Source organism: Acanthochromis polyacanthus, chromosome 8 (genome assembly GCF_021347895.1).
Source record: "Acanthochromis polyacanthus isolate Apoly-LR-REF ecotype Palm Island chromosome 8, KAUST_Apoly_ChrSc, whole genome shotgun sequence".
In the NCBI taxonomy this organism is placed as follows: Eukaryota; Metazoa; Chordata; class Actinopteri; family Pomacentridae; genus Acanthochromis; species Acanthochromis polyacanthus.
Genome location: NC_067120.1, coordinates 6,498,512 through 6,514,870, shown reverse-complemented (window position 1 = coordinate 6,514,870; position 16,359 = coordinate 6,498,512). Strand labels below are relative to the sequence as shown.

The 16,359-nt window shown below is 41.9% G+C and overlaps 1 protein-coding gene across 3 annotated transcripts in view; it reads right to left on the bottom strand.

The window, feature by feature from the left end:
* Positions 1-16,359, bottom strand: part of brsk2a (BR serine/threonine kinase 2a) — a 192,165-nt gene that overhangs the window by 65,859 nt on the left and 109,947 nt on the right. For all 3 annotated transcript variants that reach the window (XM_051951625.1, XM_022189945.2, XM_051951626.1), the window contains exon 3: positions 1,408-1,493. In XM_051951625.1, coding sequence (XP_051807585.1) covers positions 1,408-1,493 — 86 coding nt within the window. The remainder of the gene's footprint in view (positions 1-1,407; positions 1,494-16,359) is intronic.

Sequence of the window (16,359 nt, the reverse complement as noted above, 5' to 3'; positions counted from 1 at the left end):
TTTTAAATCTCACAAGTAGTCAAAGTTCATGCAAGTACAACAGTAATTCACTGATGTACTACTTTTAATTCTTATGAACACAGGTCTCGCATTCATAAGGTTTTGTAGGGCTGCATAGCTGACTTTTTAATTAGATCAACAAATGTTCAACAGCAACACAAGGATGCACTGCCTACAGGATTCAAAAAAGGTTTTGCTTGATTGTGTCCCGATGGCTGCCTGTTGGACATGATGTGTATTTAAAATAACTTGTCTGCTGAAAGTTATCATATTGTTACCTTTTCAATATGGCAGCAAAAATCTGAAATAAAACACTGAGTATCAATGTGTAGTCAAATGCATTATAATCACAGACATTGAGGATTGATGTGAGTGTTCACTAATTTGTTGCAATGATAAATCCATAAATATAATATTGGTGGGCTATGTATCAAACTCCTGTCACTTCTCTTTCACCTCTTGTTCACACACATCACACTAGTTTAAAGAGCTAGTGGTAGGATCTGTGCCAGCAGAATAATAAATCTTTAAAGCTCTGGGGCGGCTAGCTCCAAACATGCTGTATGTCTATCAATTATTGGCTTTCAAGTGGAGATATCCGAGTACGAATCTGAACCGTATTAAGACCAAAAATTACATCACTGGAGTGAAACGCAGAGTGTATTCAAGTCACTCGTGATGCAAATGTAAAGCAATTTGTCTTCTGTGACGCTATTAGTGACCGTCTGTCAGAAGTGATGAAGCAATGGGCACAAAATGTGATTTTAATAATCCAATTATAGGATGAATCATAATATTCTGCTATTCGTATCATCTTAAAGGATGACATGTACAGCACTGCATGCCCAATCCCATTTGGCCTGTAAGCTCAAGATGACAACTAATTGAATTCGGTTGACAAACAGTCCTCTGTGGATCAAGAGGTCTACTATGAATGACTGATGGGATTGTCACTCACCACTGTTAAAGTTAGCTAATAGATTTATGTGTGTCTGCATCTGTGTGTGTGTGTGTGTGTGTGTGTGTGCAGCTGCTGCAGTGGACTCTCCATGGCTAATGTTTCTTAATGCAGCGGTGTTGCTTCTGATAAGCGTGTCATGGTGTTTACATCACGGAGGCTTCCTCTCCGTATTAGCAGTCCCCTTGCATGCGCGACCAAATTAAATGCTTCATGCCAATACTAATGGAGCATCCACCCCTCCCAGGCTACTGCCCCGCAATCATAATACACCAATCACAACTGTGTGCCAGCAAAATGGTCTGTGGCATTTTAAAGACGGTTCTGGCATCCAAAATACTAATAATACCTGTGAGGTGCAAAAGTTTTCACACAAACTTTTCAATATTTCATGTGTGGGGTATTTCATATACATCAAATCTAGACCATAATCAACTGTTGATACTTACAAGTACTTTTTATTTTCGTAGACGTCATGTAGCTTTAAAACATGTGGGTGTTCTATGAGCTTCAGAATAGCTATTTCTCGCTCCACCTGTATGAAAGGGATAGATAGATAGAGGGAGCAAGGAAAGGGAGGAAAAAAGAGTTTTTGATTACTGCAATATCAATACAGTTACATTCCTAAAAACACTCTACGACTAACAGTCATAATCTACCCTCTTGAACTGCAACCTTCCTCGAGCTGGAGCCACTATAAAGTACCAAGGAGACTGATAAAGTAGCCCAAGAACAGCCTGTGATGAGGTCTCACCAATCGCTTCTCTGAGGTTACCTGTGAAGGTGACCTTTACAGAGACACCGGCCTGTAATAACACTTCACACAACCAGCACAAGGGCTTAAGAGGAATAAGTAAACCAAAGAAAGGAGCTGATGGGCACGTTTTACTGGCAGAAAGGACAGAGATAAGCTTTGACCACACTCCGGTTGGCATCCAGGCCAGTAAGCACGGCTATCTCGTGTGAAAAATTCGGTTTGCTTCAAAAACTGAAGGAAAACAGGTGGCGTTTGTCTTATCTTACACACTCTCTCTCAAAACAAGCCTTGTTGAATATTTTGCAATCACATTTCACAATCCAGTGCTTTCCTTGAGGTGAACATAAATCAGCTTGTTTAGATAAGAAACATGAAAGAGAATAACGTGTCAGACTCAGACATTTCACATTTGAACATTTCTAAGAGCATGTCCTGTGGGTGGAACAGGGCTCAAAATGTCCACTCAGGTATATCACCATGTCCCAAGGGAGTGTTTTTTTCCCCTGCAGTCTGTCTGAGATATTGAACGTACACATAAGCACAACACTGTCCAGAATAAGCAGATGGCTGATTCTGCACAAGTTCTCTTTTTTTGCTTACAGAGCTGCTGAGAGATATGAACAGTGTACTTTGAGAGCAGTGGGAGCTAAATTTTACCAAAATCGAGCTGATCAGTTTGGATTTGTGTCAGCATCTCCAGAGGTTGCTGTCAGCATGTACAGCTGCCACTGAAAATCAGCATGGAACGCACTCCGACAGAAGGCACCGCTAATCTTCGGCACCCTGTGCTCCTCTGCTGCTCCCCTTGCAGTTATCTGCTCACCCCTTCTCCTCCACATTCCTCGTCCATCTTCTCCTCCCCCCTCAGTGTCTAACTTTGACTGACAGGGATGGAGATGAAAAAACAGTGAGTTAAAGGCTCCTCTGCCTCATCTCAAGCTCATCAAAGTCAATTTCACTATGTCACTTGTCTGTGACAGCCGTCACGTTGCCTTAATGTCACACTCAGCGTGGCTTAGCTTTATGAACACTCATGTGGAATCAAGTCAAAACTCTGATCTGCCACCTAACTGTGTTTTTTGTTAAATTCCCTCAAAGCCGTTTGCTCGACTGGGCAGAAAATCAGGTGCCTCCCTCTTAATTATTCATACACTCACATTGTTTTCATTTCAGAACAGCTTCTGTTAGTGGTCTGTCTGCTCAGGTAGGTGTTGTAATCTACCTTGACATACTTTTCACCATTATATTCTGACAATAGCAACATGTTCCAAATGCATACAATAATAATCTGCACAAAAAGCCCACATTCAGTCACAGAGGAGAAAAATGCAGCGCAGTGCAACTGTTGTTAAAGCCAAAGTCGAGCAAGAATTCATAGGAGAATATGCTTACAGATATTATAAAACTAGGCACACGGCTTGTCTAAAAAGGGTGAAGTGGTAAATGCATAATTAGCACCAGCGAAGAGTATCAGTGGGAGAAAAAGCTAGGCTAATCAGGGCTAATCCACACACTAATGAGTGCTATCAGCAGCGGTACACCATGCCACTCTCTCACCTGAGGCTAAGGTGTGCTGTTAAGAATGAGCCTGTGGTAGCCGGCTTGCGAGCTGAAAGCAGGGCTCCCTGCAAAGAGACTAATGCTAACCAGGACTCAGGGAGAGATGAGCTGTCGAAATGCTACAGAGCCAGCAGCTGGCTTCGTAAGCTTCCTCTAAGCGTCTCCTTTTAGTTAATTGAAATAAGAGAAATGAGGCTTAATGTGAAGACTTTACTGTACAACAGGCCGCTTATTGCAAGATTAGCTGTTTATTAACACACTAATGTAAATCTGTGAAGCAACCCTTGCTCTTTCTAGCAACGTACAGTGTAACAGTTTCATTAAATAGCCCACAATTATGAGTTATAATAAATGTCTTGAAATACAGTTGCTCCTCACTTACTTCCACCTGCAAAGGGAGCATCTGTGAATGGATTTCAGCAGAACTAATCGATGCATACCACAGTAAGACAAAACAGCAGCATCTGCATTTATCCCCACACAGTGACAAACTCCTTATCAAAGCCTCAAATACACACATAACTCCTCCGTAGCTTTATGCTATAGCAGAAATGCCAGGTGGCCTTCCTCTGTCTTGGCCTGGCTCCTGTACATGGCACACTCTCTCATTAAGTTTCACATCTGTGAGTGTGGACAGTTCTCCCCAGTTGCCATATCTCCATGGCACTTCATTAGGCCTTTATTAGCAGGCACTTGGACACCGTTCACCGAGACACATGAGCACATGGACAGGTGGTCAGATGAACACACACGTTCTCTTTTCATCTTTCTTACTTTTTCCCTTCTTGTGTTTGGCAGCTCAAATGAAAGCCAGTTTGGTAAATTTCTTTGTAACTAAACAAGTTTGAAACTTCCATCTATCCATCCATCCATCCATCCTCTATATACTGCTTAATCCTCATTAAGGTCATGGGGGGTTGGAGTTATCCCAGACTAAGGGTGAAGGCAGAGGCCATCCTGGACAGGTCGCCAGTCTATCGCAGGGCTACATATACAGACAAACAATCATACTCGCGTTCACACCTATGGACAATTTAAGCTTCAATTTAGAACCTCAGCATGTTTTTTTCGGGCTGTGGGAGGAAGATGGAGAACCCGGAGAACACCAACACATGAGCAGGGAAAACATGCAAACTCCATGCAGAAAGATCCTGGGAAGGCGGTGACATGAATCAGGGATCTTCTAGCTGCAGGGAGAAAATGCTGACCACTGTACAGCCGCAGGTTTGCAAAAAAAAAAACAAAAAACACACACACACTCACATCATCAGAAACCAGAGGTTAAGTGTCAAGTATTGGCTGGACATGATTAGCAGAAGACATCGGAACAGGAGCTTGTTAGCGAACATGCTGATTGGCAACGCTTCGACCCACAGGGTTTCCTCTCAGTATCATATCCTGCCACACTAAATGGATCGATACGTTGGAATGGTGGTGGTGATTACTGTAGAGGTGTTAACTACAATTACACTGGCTGCTTACGTGGGAGAGAAGGACTGGGAAGACTGGACAAATGGCAGTAACTGGTGCCACTCTAAATTCAGAGGATGAAAGCAAATTTAGCATAGTTCCATCAGCTCACTATTGATTCTTTAAATTACAGCCTTGCATCTGTATCACTGAATGGACGAGCACACAGATGACCGGGGACAGCAATAGTTTCATCACTGAGGCTAACAGTCCGATGATAGAGGACGGAGGATTAGACACAACCAGACAACAACAAAGACACAAAGAGAGATTAGATTCATGTCACATGTGTCACACAGAGAAACCAGCCCAAAAACTCTCAGAGGGGGAAAATATTGAATCACAGGACCTGTCATCTCTCACTCTCCACTTATTGCACCTTGCGCTACTTTCCTCTCGCCTTTCTCCCTCATGCACGCAGAAGGAAAACACAGACATTTCTGTGACCTCCCTCAGGCAAGTGAGTGAATGGTCCCTTGATACTGAGATCTGAGGATCAAAGTCAACAGGGCAACCATGTGTGCCAGATTAAAAAAAAAAAGGAAAAATGGGTTGGCTATGCTAACATGGAGGCTACAGTGCATGCAAGACCCGCCGTCGGATGGATAACAAAAAACAAAAGAGCAATGGAAAGAGGATGAGTGAATGTAGCAGAGTAAAAGAGAAACGCAGCTGTGGTGGTGGAGGCAAGTGGCAGTGCCAGCTTGATCACCCCTCTGGTCTTGCAACCTCTTTTGTCGTTAATTAACACAACACAGGGAAAGAACCTTTTAAGCAGCGCCATGTAGCAGACAGAGCAGGAATGATAACAGGTGATGCGAATTGGCAGCAATGGACACAAGAGTCTGTTCCACCTTTATGGCTTTGGACATGTGGTAGACCGACAAATTTGAAAACAATTAATTGATTTAAACGAAATTGTTGCATCTATAAAGAGCAAATCTATACAATTCTGCTTTTGGTCAGTCTATTGTAACAACAGTTGAGGATTTGTTAGTAAATAAAAAAAAGAGTTACAGCAACTGCTTTATGCCTCAGAGGTCAATATCTTGATAATTTAGTTGGATATCGTAGAAGTTTGCATGTCCTCAATTTAAAATCTAATGCACACATTCACATTTATTCTGTTCTCCATCTAATCTTCATCTTCCTTAACATAGTAGCCTGCCAGCACAGGTCAACTTTCATTTATCAAATTGTGGGGTCAAAAGTTAGGAAGGTCGTTTTTCTTTTAGTAAAATTTTTTTGTTTTTTCAAAGACCCGCAGAACAAAATTAATGACTTATTTCCTAATCTTCGTCCATGATGTTTGACTAAACCAATGCACAATTCCACAGCAAAAAATTAATAAAATGAAATGCAAAATTTCACTGTAGAATTGCAGGAAGAGATGCATCTGAGCTCTACAGATAACATATGGGGTGAAGGAGCTATAGATGGGGTAAAGCCTGGAGAGAAGTTGATGTGGGTCCAACTGTAACCGAGCAGAAGGGGAGGAGACGGCACAGCTTGGCCACTGGCTCACAGTCAAAACCAGTCAGCTTGTCATCCATTCATACTTGTGACATGTGGACACATTACTGCATGATGCACACACTCTGTACACACACACCACCGATCATGGCAAGCCACGAGCCACCTCCATCCATCCATATGTCGGTCAGTGAGCCACTAGAGCAGAATCAGTGTTTTATGCCAGGGACAGGAGGTAGCCAAGCTGGTGTGTCCGCATACATGTGTATATGTCTGTGCTCACACGTGCATGTTAATGGAAAGGAGTAGATTGCCGCATGTCAATCTTTGTAACTAGGAGGGAAGGACATCAGTTTCAAGGGCAAACATGCACGATCCCTTCATTACAGCCTTGTAGAAAGTCACATCAGCCACAATGAGTAAAGTCCAGAGTACTTGTTGTGCAGGGCATGATCGCTAACTTTATGAGGACGTTAATATGCATCTCTGGGAGAACCTGCGTATCCAAAATTAGCTGAGAAATTCACAAAGACAGGCTCAGGGCGATGGATTTAACAGCGCTTGGTGCATTTGCGCATTACGTAGCTGTGTTATCTCTCACAACTGAGCTAGTCCCACTGAGAGCAACAAAAACACAAACTAAAAACATGTTTTTATGATTCCATTCCAGTCAAAGTTGTTTAACTGAAAAAAATGCATCTCCCTCTTACTTTCATCTTGCTGTTTTGTTTTTTGTTTTTGCTTTCCCCTCCACCTTGTAGACCTCACACACACATATACTTACATACAGATCTGCACACACATAAACACAGTCAGTCAAGCGCAGCAGGCTTTTCTGATAATCACTTTATCAGTCATCCTTTGTGGAGAGGAGGTAAACTCCCTCCACAGGGGAGTTTGATCAATGCCACAGACATGTAAATCGATCTGGACATAGTCTCTGCTAGCTGGCTAGTCCTTATCCTTTATCCATCTCCCACCTTCTGAAACAGCAGTCATTACCCGTTCCCACTCAAGACCATTTGTGGTCGCACCCCTAGTCTTCATCATCTTCTCCTGCCGCTCATTTATTCTCCATTTCTCTCTTTCCATCTTTCTAATCATGTCAGTGATGTGTTCATGTGCTGTTGACAGATCCATCAGGCTGACACTTAGACCGGTGGCAGGCCACATCATTTTATACTAACTGACATGTCCCTGGATAACCTTGGTCCTAATAGAGTCTAATGGTAGAGGTCCTTCACACGCGGAGGACAATGGGTATAATTGTGATCCTCTTCAAATCTACTGCCTGGGCTTATAGGTGGGGTGGGACATGATGGAAAGAGGTTAAACCGGGTGTGTATGTGTTTGTGAACGGCCATGCATGTTTCTGTGCAAAAGCCATCAGCGGGATGAGTGATTTATCAGTGACAGGCAGGCAGTGGATCCTTTTGGCAGCCATGTTTTTGTGTCTGGAGTCTTTTTGTCAACTCATCCAGTCTGTCAGTCACTAATTTCAACGGAGACGATTGGGAAAGTGACCTTGGATTGTGAGAAGAAGCGAAATGTGGATTAATAAACTGGTTTTTACAGACTAAGGAGAGAATGATTGTGAGTGCACAGAACACAATGTGATAATTAGATCTGAAGGTCATCTATGTTAGTTACCAAAGTGTCAATCAAACAGCCTACAGTAGTCTATATTTGCATGCAAGGCTGTTGGAATTGCTTCGAAGGAGCAGCACAGAGATAAAATTGGATTCTCCCAGGATTCTGAAAAGTGTATTAAATGCCATCTGCTGCTTTACCATGGAAAAAAGTTTATTTTCCCTTTTTTGCTGCCAATTTTAAATTAAAATACTACTAAGAGGCTTTTGCTTCTTACTTCTAACTGCTTTCAAACACAAAAAACACCTTGATTATAACAAATATTTGGCGCGCATTGATATTACAAGACTAAATAAAGAAAGTCAGTAAATCAGTGAATATTCAACCCAGTGATCAGCATAGAAGAAAAGGCTCTTTGACTGTAAAATACACAAACCAATACGATCTACAACACAGTGCTGGTTTGGTAAATGTAAAGTGAAGTGAAAACAACTTAAAGAATAATGAGTAAAGAATGAGTCTTGGTGACTATTTCGTGCAGTATTTCAGGCAGACAGTAGAGATGAGCTAACAGCAGTTCACTTACCAACTAATTAACTTCTCATATGAATACTGGCTTATTCACTGACACATAAGCCGCAGACAGACAGAGGAGTCAATAAAGGATGGACAGCTGGTCAATAGGTAAGACTGGTCAGCTGAAACACCTCAAATTAGCAGAAAACTTTGTAAATAACTTCAGAATGGCTTCTTTAATGCAATCAGGGAATTCTTCAGTTAATTAGGTCCTACACCGAGTCTTTGACACATAAAAGACCACACTCTGCTGCTCTGTTGGGACTGTGCATTCACTCTTCTTTCCTCAAAGAATGGCAAACCAGAAAAAAATATCATGTCTGAATGTATTTACATGCATGTGTTTGTGCTTTGCAGTCATGTGCAGTATGTAGAGAGAGAAATGTCCTTGAGAGTGTGTTAGCACAACAGAGTCATTAGCAAACAATCCCCACAGGGATGCAGATGAAGGAGCTGATGAAGTTAAAAGTGTCTTGCTTTAGATGTTCAAAACACTGACCACAAAATCCCAGATATACACGTCAACGAGTCCAAAACTCATTAACAGCCGGAGTCCGAGGCAATTTCCCTGTTTATTTGCAACAGCTAAAAGTGGTAAATTTATGCCTGATTCAAATTAGCCTGTGCTCAAAGTTCAAACCTTGTGGAAGCTGGTTCATCAGGAGATAACGAAATGTATTAAATAGAAAAGTTACCTGGACGTGATCACAGTTCTTTGAGCGCATGCACAGTTCTCTATCATAATGCACAAAACCTTGAAAGTAGCTTTGTGTCCATGTTTTTGTTGACTCTGAGCATACAATAGTTATGAGGTTGTCATTTATGGTGCTACTTGTGTGTAACCTGCACAGAAAAACACATGCACGAACACGCATGCACACTAAACAGGAATCTTTTAATGTTTGCTTTATGTGCATGTTCCTAAAACTCCACCACACTGCACAGATAATTGTGCATTTATCAGCAATAATGTAGATAACTTCAAAGCACAGCACATTCATATTTTACCGTATGCCAATACAAAAGCCAACACTGAATGAAATCACCCACAAAAGCATATCGATACAGTAGGGAACATGATAAGATGCAGAGCACTGGAAGTTTGTGTCTTTGAATACAAGTAGCATGTGTTAAAAACAGATGACAAAGACAGATTTGGATGTTAAAATGAAGGCTGGAGCCCATTTTTCTCTCAGGGGAACAAGATGTACCTATTCAATTATTGGTCTCCAGACAAACAGGATGGATAAAGGATTAACACAATATTCAGGGGCTGAGCAGAAACACAAATACACTTCAGTGGCTCTACGGGTATTACAAAGAGGCGAGAAAAAAGAAATCTCGGAGCAAAACAAAGAAACAGGCATGAAAAGCAAACAAGACTTTGAAGGGGAACTTTGCTGATCTCCCCATGAAAGCATCACTCCACTTAAGGGGAGAAGAATTGGATAAAATGTGGCCTTTGCTCACAAAGGAAAAGCCAAAAGAAAAAAGAAAGCAAGAAAAAAGGAAGAAAGACAAAAGCAACAACAAATAAAAAGGCAAATAAAGCTTTCTCATCTATCTGACAACACAGCAGCTGTTGCCTTTGAAGAGGAGAAACAAATGCCATCGATTTAGACGTCTGTCTGTCTCCTGTCGAGCTCAATGGGGGATCCCGCTATATCTTCTGTTCTGCTATCCTCCATTTCATTATTTTATCTGCACTCTATCTCTGTTTTATCTGGATAAGACATATGAAAGGTAAAATCAGTCAAACAACACTGCATGTGTTTGATGAGCTTTGTCATCACAGCGAGCAACGAAGCAGCAGTCTAAAACTGCGCTGTTTTACATGTCGGCTGGATGTGGAAGATTCCAAGCTACCGGCTGAAATCCTGCATAACTCTGTGTTTAGTGTCTTCAGGTCAGTCATATTGACTATGTAACATATACTGGCATAAGTAGGATGATAAGTTTCTTCAGAAAGTCCGAACATATTGTGCCCTGTTGAGAAAATCTATTCCCTTATTTCCGTTTCACCAGAGCCTCATCGTCACTCAATAAATACTGTGGAAAAAAGTGGATAAACATTGATTCGGGAGGGGTGATTGGAAACCAGATTAGGATGTAGAATGCTGGAGTGGCCTTCATATTGACTGAGAACAGACAAAGGGCTTTGTAAGGTCTTACAGGTTTAGGGGAATCAATATTATTATTTAAGTTTCTACAGAACGCCAGGAGGGAACCGAGAGAGAAACCCTGTAGCAATATGAAAATTGAGAGATATGAAAGGTACTTTTTACAAGAGGGTTTTTCTGTGATCTGTGATGCTTTCATTCTGTCATAATTCAAATTCAAGTCAAAGAAAAGCCACTATTTTAGTACTGGAAAAAAAACGAATTCACAGCACATGTGAATGCAAACTTACTGTACATCAACAGGCAGAAACGAGCAGGAAGAAGCAGCCAGAGTTGGTAATTCTACAGTCCCTCTGCGCAGTGAACCTGTTAAGCTCAAACTGTGTGTTAAGCCTCGGCTTCTGGCTCAGCACCACACAAAGCTGATGGATCAACGCGCAAGGGCACAACATATGAAACCCATTTATTTTGGAGGGTGTTAGTGCAGGCGCCGAGGCACGGGCGTGCACACAAACACATACGCGCGTGAAATAAAGTTAAAGCGGATGTGTGCATGTTGGAGGCATTTCTATATCAAACCCACTCGAGGCAATACAGAGATGGGGGAGAGTGGCCAATCTATAATCATTAGGAGGCAAGAGAAGAGATGGCAGAGAAAGAAAGCTACAGTGCTGTCACCGAGGTGTCGGGATAACAAGATTAGAACTTGTGTGATTCATCTGTGGCCGTGGCATTCTACTCCACACCCGCCCACCGCAATCTCTGTCTTTTGGTATACTCAACCTTTATTCCTTGCCTTTCTCTGCCTCTTTGGTGCTAAATTGTAATTTAAGATGTTGTGCATTGAAACTTGAATATCATTGTGTCATTCGGTCATCCTAAAAAGGAATTCTCCTACATGTACACAGCTGCATATTGTGTAGAAATATCCTAACTAATAGATGGGAAATCGCATATTCAAACAGTGCAGATTGTTAATTAACTCTTAATATTGATCCATATGCTTGTCCTTTTATTTTAGGCTATGACAGGACATTGTCATTCTCAGCTTACAGTCCTTAGTGGAGTGCTTCAATTATTTGCTTCAGGGGGCAATTATATTTCAGACTTCTGCATCTTCAAACTCTCTGTCACTCTCTCTCTCACACACAGTCACACACATTTCTAATTTGAAATGTGTGAGTTACATCAAGGACAGAGTCAGCAAACCACAAGTAACCTCGCTGCACAAAAAAAACAAAAACATCAAAAACAGCGTTGCTACGTAGAGATATTTACTTCACAAGACATCCGTCCAAAGTGTTCCAACTTCACGTTCGCCATCCTTCCTCACCCTCCCTCCCTCCCTCTCCCCCAGACACACACCAACTCTTCCCTTCTCTCTATCTCCCTTCATCCTGCACTTCATCCCTCCTCTCCCTCGCTTCCTTTCTCTCTCTCTCTGGGCTTGGGGACAGTAGAGTGACTTTGAAGTCGTGCTGCTTCAGGAAGAGAGAGAGTGGCTCTGGCTAATTAGTTGTCCTTATCCCAACAGCAGCAGCAGCAGCCGCCACCAGCTCACTGGCTCAGAGGTAGAAACAGAGCAGGCATCAGGAGCAACTACCAACTGCTGCATGCTAAAGATACTCTTCTCCCACTGCTAGCTGTTAGCGCTCGCGGCTAGTAACAATTCAACTTACCCCTAGACTAAACTGCAGATTAAAGCAGTGGCTCCTTTGACTATAATGGTAGGTAATATGCTATGAAATATAGTCCGGCAAATCCTCTGCTTTCAGGGAAAAGCTTGTCAGACCATATTCGACTGTGGTGTTGTGATTCTACTCAAGTTTTCTTCATTTTCTCCCCACGTGTCATTGTCATCGGTGCGTCTGTCAGTTTTATAGTTGTAAAAGCTCTTTCAATGAACACGGGAACTGCACCAGGCTCCTCGGAGCTCAACCTTGCCTCTTTTGAGGGTCATGTTTGCAATCTTGTTTATCTTCCATGTTCTCAAGTAGTTCTTGATTTAAATGACTGTTTTCACTCTATTATAGGGTGACCAAACATCCTGTTTTCCAGGACATGTCCTGTTTTCACATCCTGTCCTGGTTGTTTTTTAAAAAGCAAGGAAAATGTCCTGGTTTTCATCGTTTTTCACTGGGTCATCAAACTGTAGCTATTTTTGTTCAAGTTGGATTGTTTATATACCGGAGGTATTTTTCAGCTATTTTTTTCTAATACAGAGGAGACATTGTTTCTATCATTATTTAATTTGCTATTTTTGAAACTTGTCATAATAAAACATGTCGAATAACCTCTGAGAAGCCTACCTGAATTTGTGTCTTTGGTTATAGACAGTATTTGGTAATATAACAATTTCCTATTCCATACAGAGAAGGCATATTTTAATGTAATTTCAGTAAACTTCGAGTATCATTTGAGTATCTCACTGTCTGGCCGGGTGTCCTGGTTTTCGGTAATCAAAATATGGTCGCCCTACTCTATCACATATATCAGAGTGACTGGCTGAGGTAGTAGAGCAGGTTGTCCACTAATCATAAGTGTAGCAGCTCCTCCACATGGCACAGCATCCTTGGGCCAGACACTAAACTCCAAGTTGCTCCCAAAAGCAGGTGAGCACCTTGCATAGCATTGACGCTTCACTATGTGTGAATGGGTGGAATAGAAACACATCATTTTGTAAAATGTAGCTAAGATTTTAAAAAAAAGAGTCACTATATAAGTTTTAGTCTCGCTCTGTAGTACAGAATGATCTACTTGAACACTATCGTTAGGAGGAAAACACTCGGGCCAATCATACTCAGCATGGGCAGGGCAAAACGTAGGTGGCAGCTTCAGTGTTCACTTAAAATAGCGACAGGTGGAATTGTTGTGGTGGAACATTTGCAAGAAGGCAAAATGAATAATTTGCTGCAAATAAACTAGCAGGGCTGCCTTACTGCACGATCCAAATCCTTCGCAAAATTTTAAATTTTCAAGTTGCTGCTTGGAAAATGTCTGTTTTCATGAAGAAAACAAAAACACACAGATGGGGGATGGAAGGAAAAAGCTGACTAAAATGAGAGGTGGCTTATACCTGCATCCTACATCCAATGAGTCAGACTATATAAGGACGGACCATTTATCACTAGTATTAAAACATTATGAATGGCACAATGTCTACTTGTCAGAGTTTCTAAATATGTTCTGGCTTGTGATTCTGGTTTTATATCCAAGAATTGTGATGACACCAGCAATCAGAGAATTGTCAGCTCATTGTGAGCTAGTTTTTGTAACTTATTGTATACAGTTTCATTATTGTACATCCTCATAGACACATGTTCAATTTGTGCACTTCCTCATATTGGAAGGGTAAAATAAAGAGAATATTTCTTTCACATGATCAATTATTTAGCATCAACTTCACCATGCCTTGTGTGAAAGTCCAATTAATAGATCAGGAGGACTTCTGGCAGGAAATCTAAGCAGAGATGTGGTTACTCTTCTAAGACGTCTGTGTTATCTTGTCTCAGCAGGGTTTCCCTCAGCATGTCTATCCCTCTGTCCTGACCCCATCTCCCCCTCTGCCTCTCAACCTCACAGCCCCACAGCACACAGACAGACAGGGCAGGCAGAGTTTCAGAAACATTAACTACTCCCTTGAGACGCACACAGAAAAACACAGACAAAGTGTTGGTTCTCTGCGTCTCTCTGTATCGGCTCTCCGTACTCCGTTGTGTTTGGCCTCAGCGTCACAGACTGCTGACATGCTGTCGTATGTGCACATGCTGTGTATTCTTTATCTGTCTATTTCTCTCTCATCATCCCAAACATGACAGGCAGCAACTTCCCACTGACGGAGACTCTTATTATTATTCAAGTAACTCCATTGTTAGGTTTTCTGCTTAGAAGTGAAGAAAAAGAAAAAAACACTGGGCTGCACTTGCTCTTTGAAGTTGTCAAGGCTCATTCCCTGGTTGCAAACTGACATAAAGTTCATAGATGAATACATTATCCAAGACAATTCAATGCCTTTCTGGTCTGTAGTGTCATAGCCTGTAGGCTTATGGACTAAAGAGTTCAACATTAGTTATATAAAGTTCAACAGAGAGTGGAGGAGAAAGCTCTCTGCCAGATACTCTGAGACAATTAATTCAACCCGTCTCCTCATCTTCACAGACCCCTGACTCCCAAGGCCAGTCAGGAGAAGGACAGACGGAGAGGGATGACATGGGTCATGGAGGATGTGCTTGTGCATATACATAATATGTCTCTATGACACATACACACACTCTTATGAACGTTTGTGAGAGTGTGTGGCCAGTATTTGTCTTTTAGTGTGTGTATGCATGAGTGTACTGTAAATGTGTCGTCAGCACTGTTGCACAGACACACACACACCTGTCCAGGAAAGTCAGATTCTCCCCTAATGGCACCGTGGGGACCCGGGACATTAGCATATTAAAAGGTGACATTTCACAGCCTGAGTCTTGCAGGAGAAGTGCAGTCCGATCACTCTGACAGCCTGACAGCCAAACAGGCAGGCTGGAGAACAGACAGGTGAGACTATGGAGTGCAACACAATGGAAATGTTGGAATTTGAGTCTGGAAAACACCTGTACAGTCACAGTAGGAGCCTTGCAATAGGATTTGCAATCTGATTTGTGAGATCAATGTCCTAGAACTAAAGAGAATTTCACATATGACCCCTTCGATACTGAGGGTAAGCCAGGCCTCTAAATACAGAATAAAATATGGCTGCAAACTACATTTTTACATAGGCTTTGAATTGTAATTGATACCCCAAGCTAAGGTCAAAGAACAAATTAACCCATGCAAGGCAAATATACACATAGAAATCTCTAAACAAAAGTAATTCTGCATGTTTGTATAATATTAATTTGATTTCCAAACCTGTGAACTGCTGATTTTTACACAGACACACAACTTGTGCTCAGACGAATTAAAACAGGTACAGCCAGACAAACATACACAGATGACAGCATCTGATGCACAAATGAAAGCACATGACTCACATTCTAGGGGGAGAAAACAGACATCTGCATTCATTGTCAAAGATTTTCTTACATGTGAAATAATGGTGATTGACCATGGTTTTGCTCCTGTTACACACACACACACACACACACACACACACACACACACACACACACACACACACACACACACACACACACACACACACACACACACACACACACACACACACACACACACACACACACACACACACACACACACACACTGTGTATTCCTATCTTTTTGGGGACCTACCATTGACTCCCATTCATATCTAACCCCTAACCCTAACCTTAACCCAGACCAAAGCAATGCCTAACCCTAAAGAAACGTTTTTGCACATTTACTTTTTTCAGTAAGAACAACATGGCCAAGAAAACCCTGTTTCCCATCATGGGGACCCAAATGAGGTCCCCACAAATGACATTTCTTTTGGTTTTCCTATGGTTGAGAGGACATTAGGTCCCCACAACACCTATAATTATCCGCCCACACACACACATACACACATACACACACACAAACACACACCGAGGACCAGCAGCTGAGAGAAGTGTGACAGTGGCTGAGTTCAGTAATTGGCTCTGAACTGCAGCTTCAGCAAAAGCCTCGGTCCTGTCGGAAACCTGTCAGTATTTGGCATCTGTTAGTCTTATTTTCCTCTGCAGGGCAGCAAGATGTTACCTACCTCACCACTGTCACATGTTACATCGTTTCCTCCAACCACTTCTGCTACAACTAATAATACTTCTGTCAAAGCTGAGGCAACAGAAATGACCTGTCTGTCCCACATGAAAATATTGGACTGTATGTTGACGGATAGGAGAAAGAAAGAG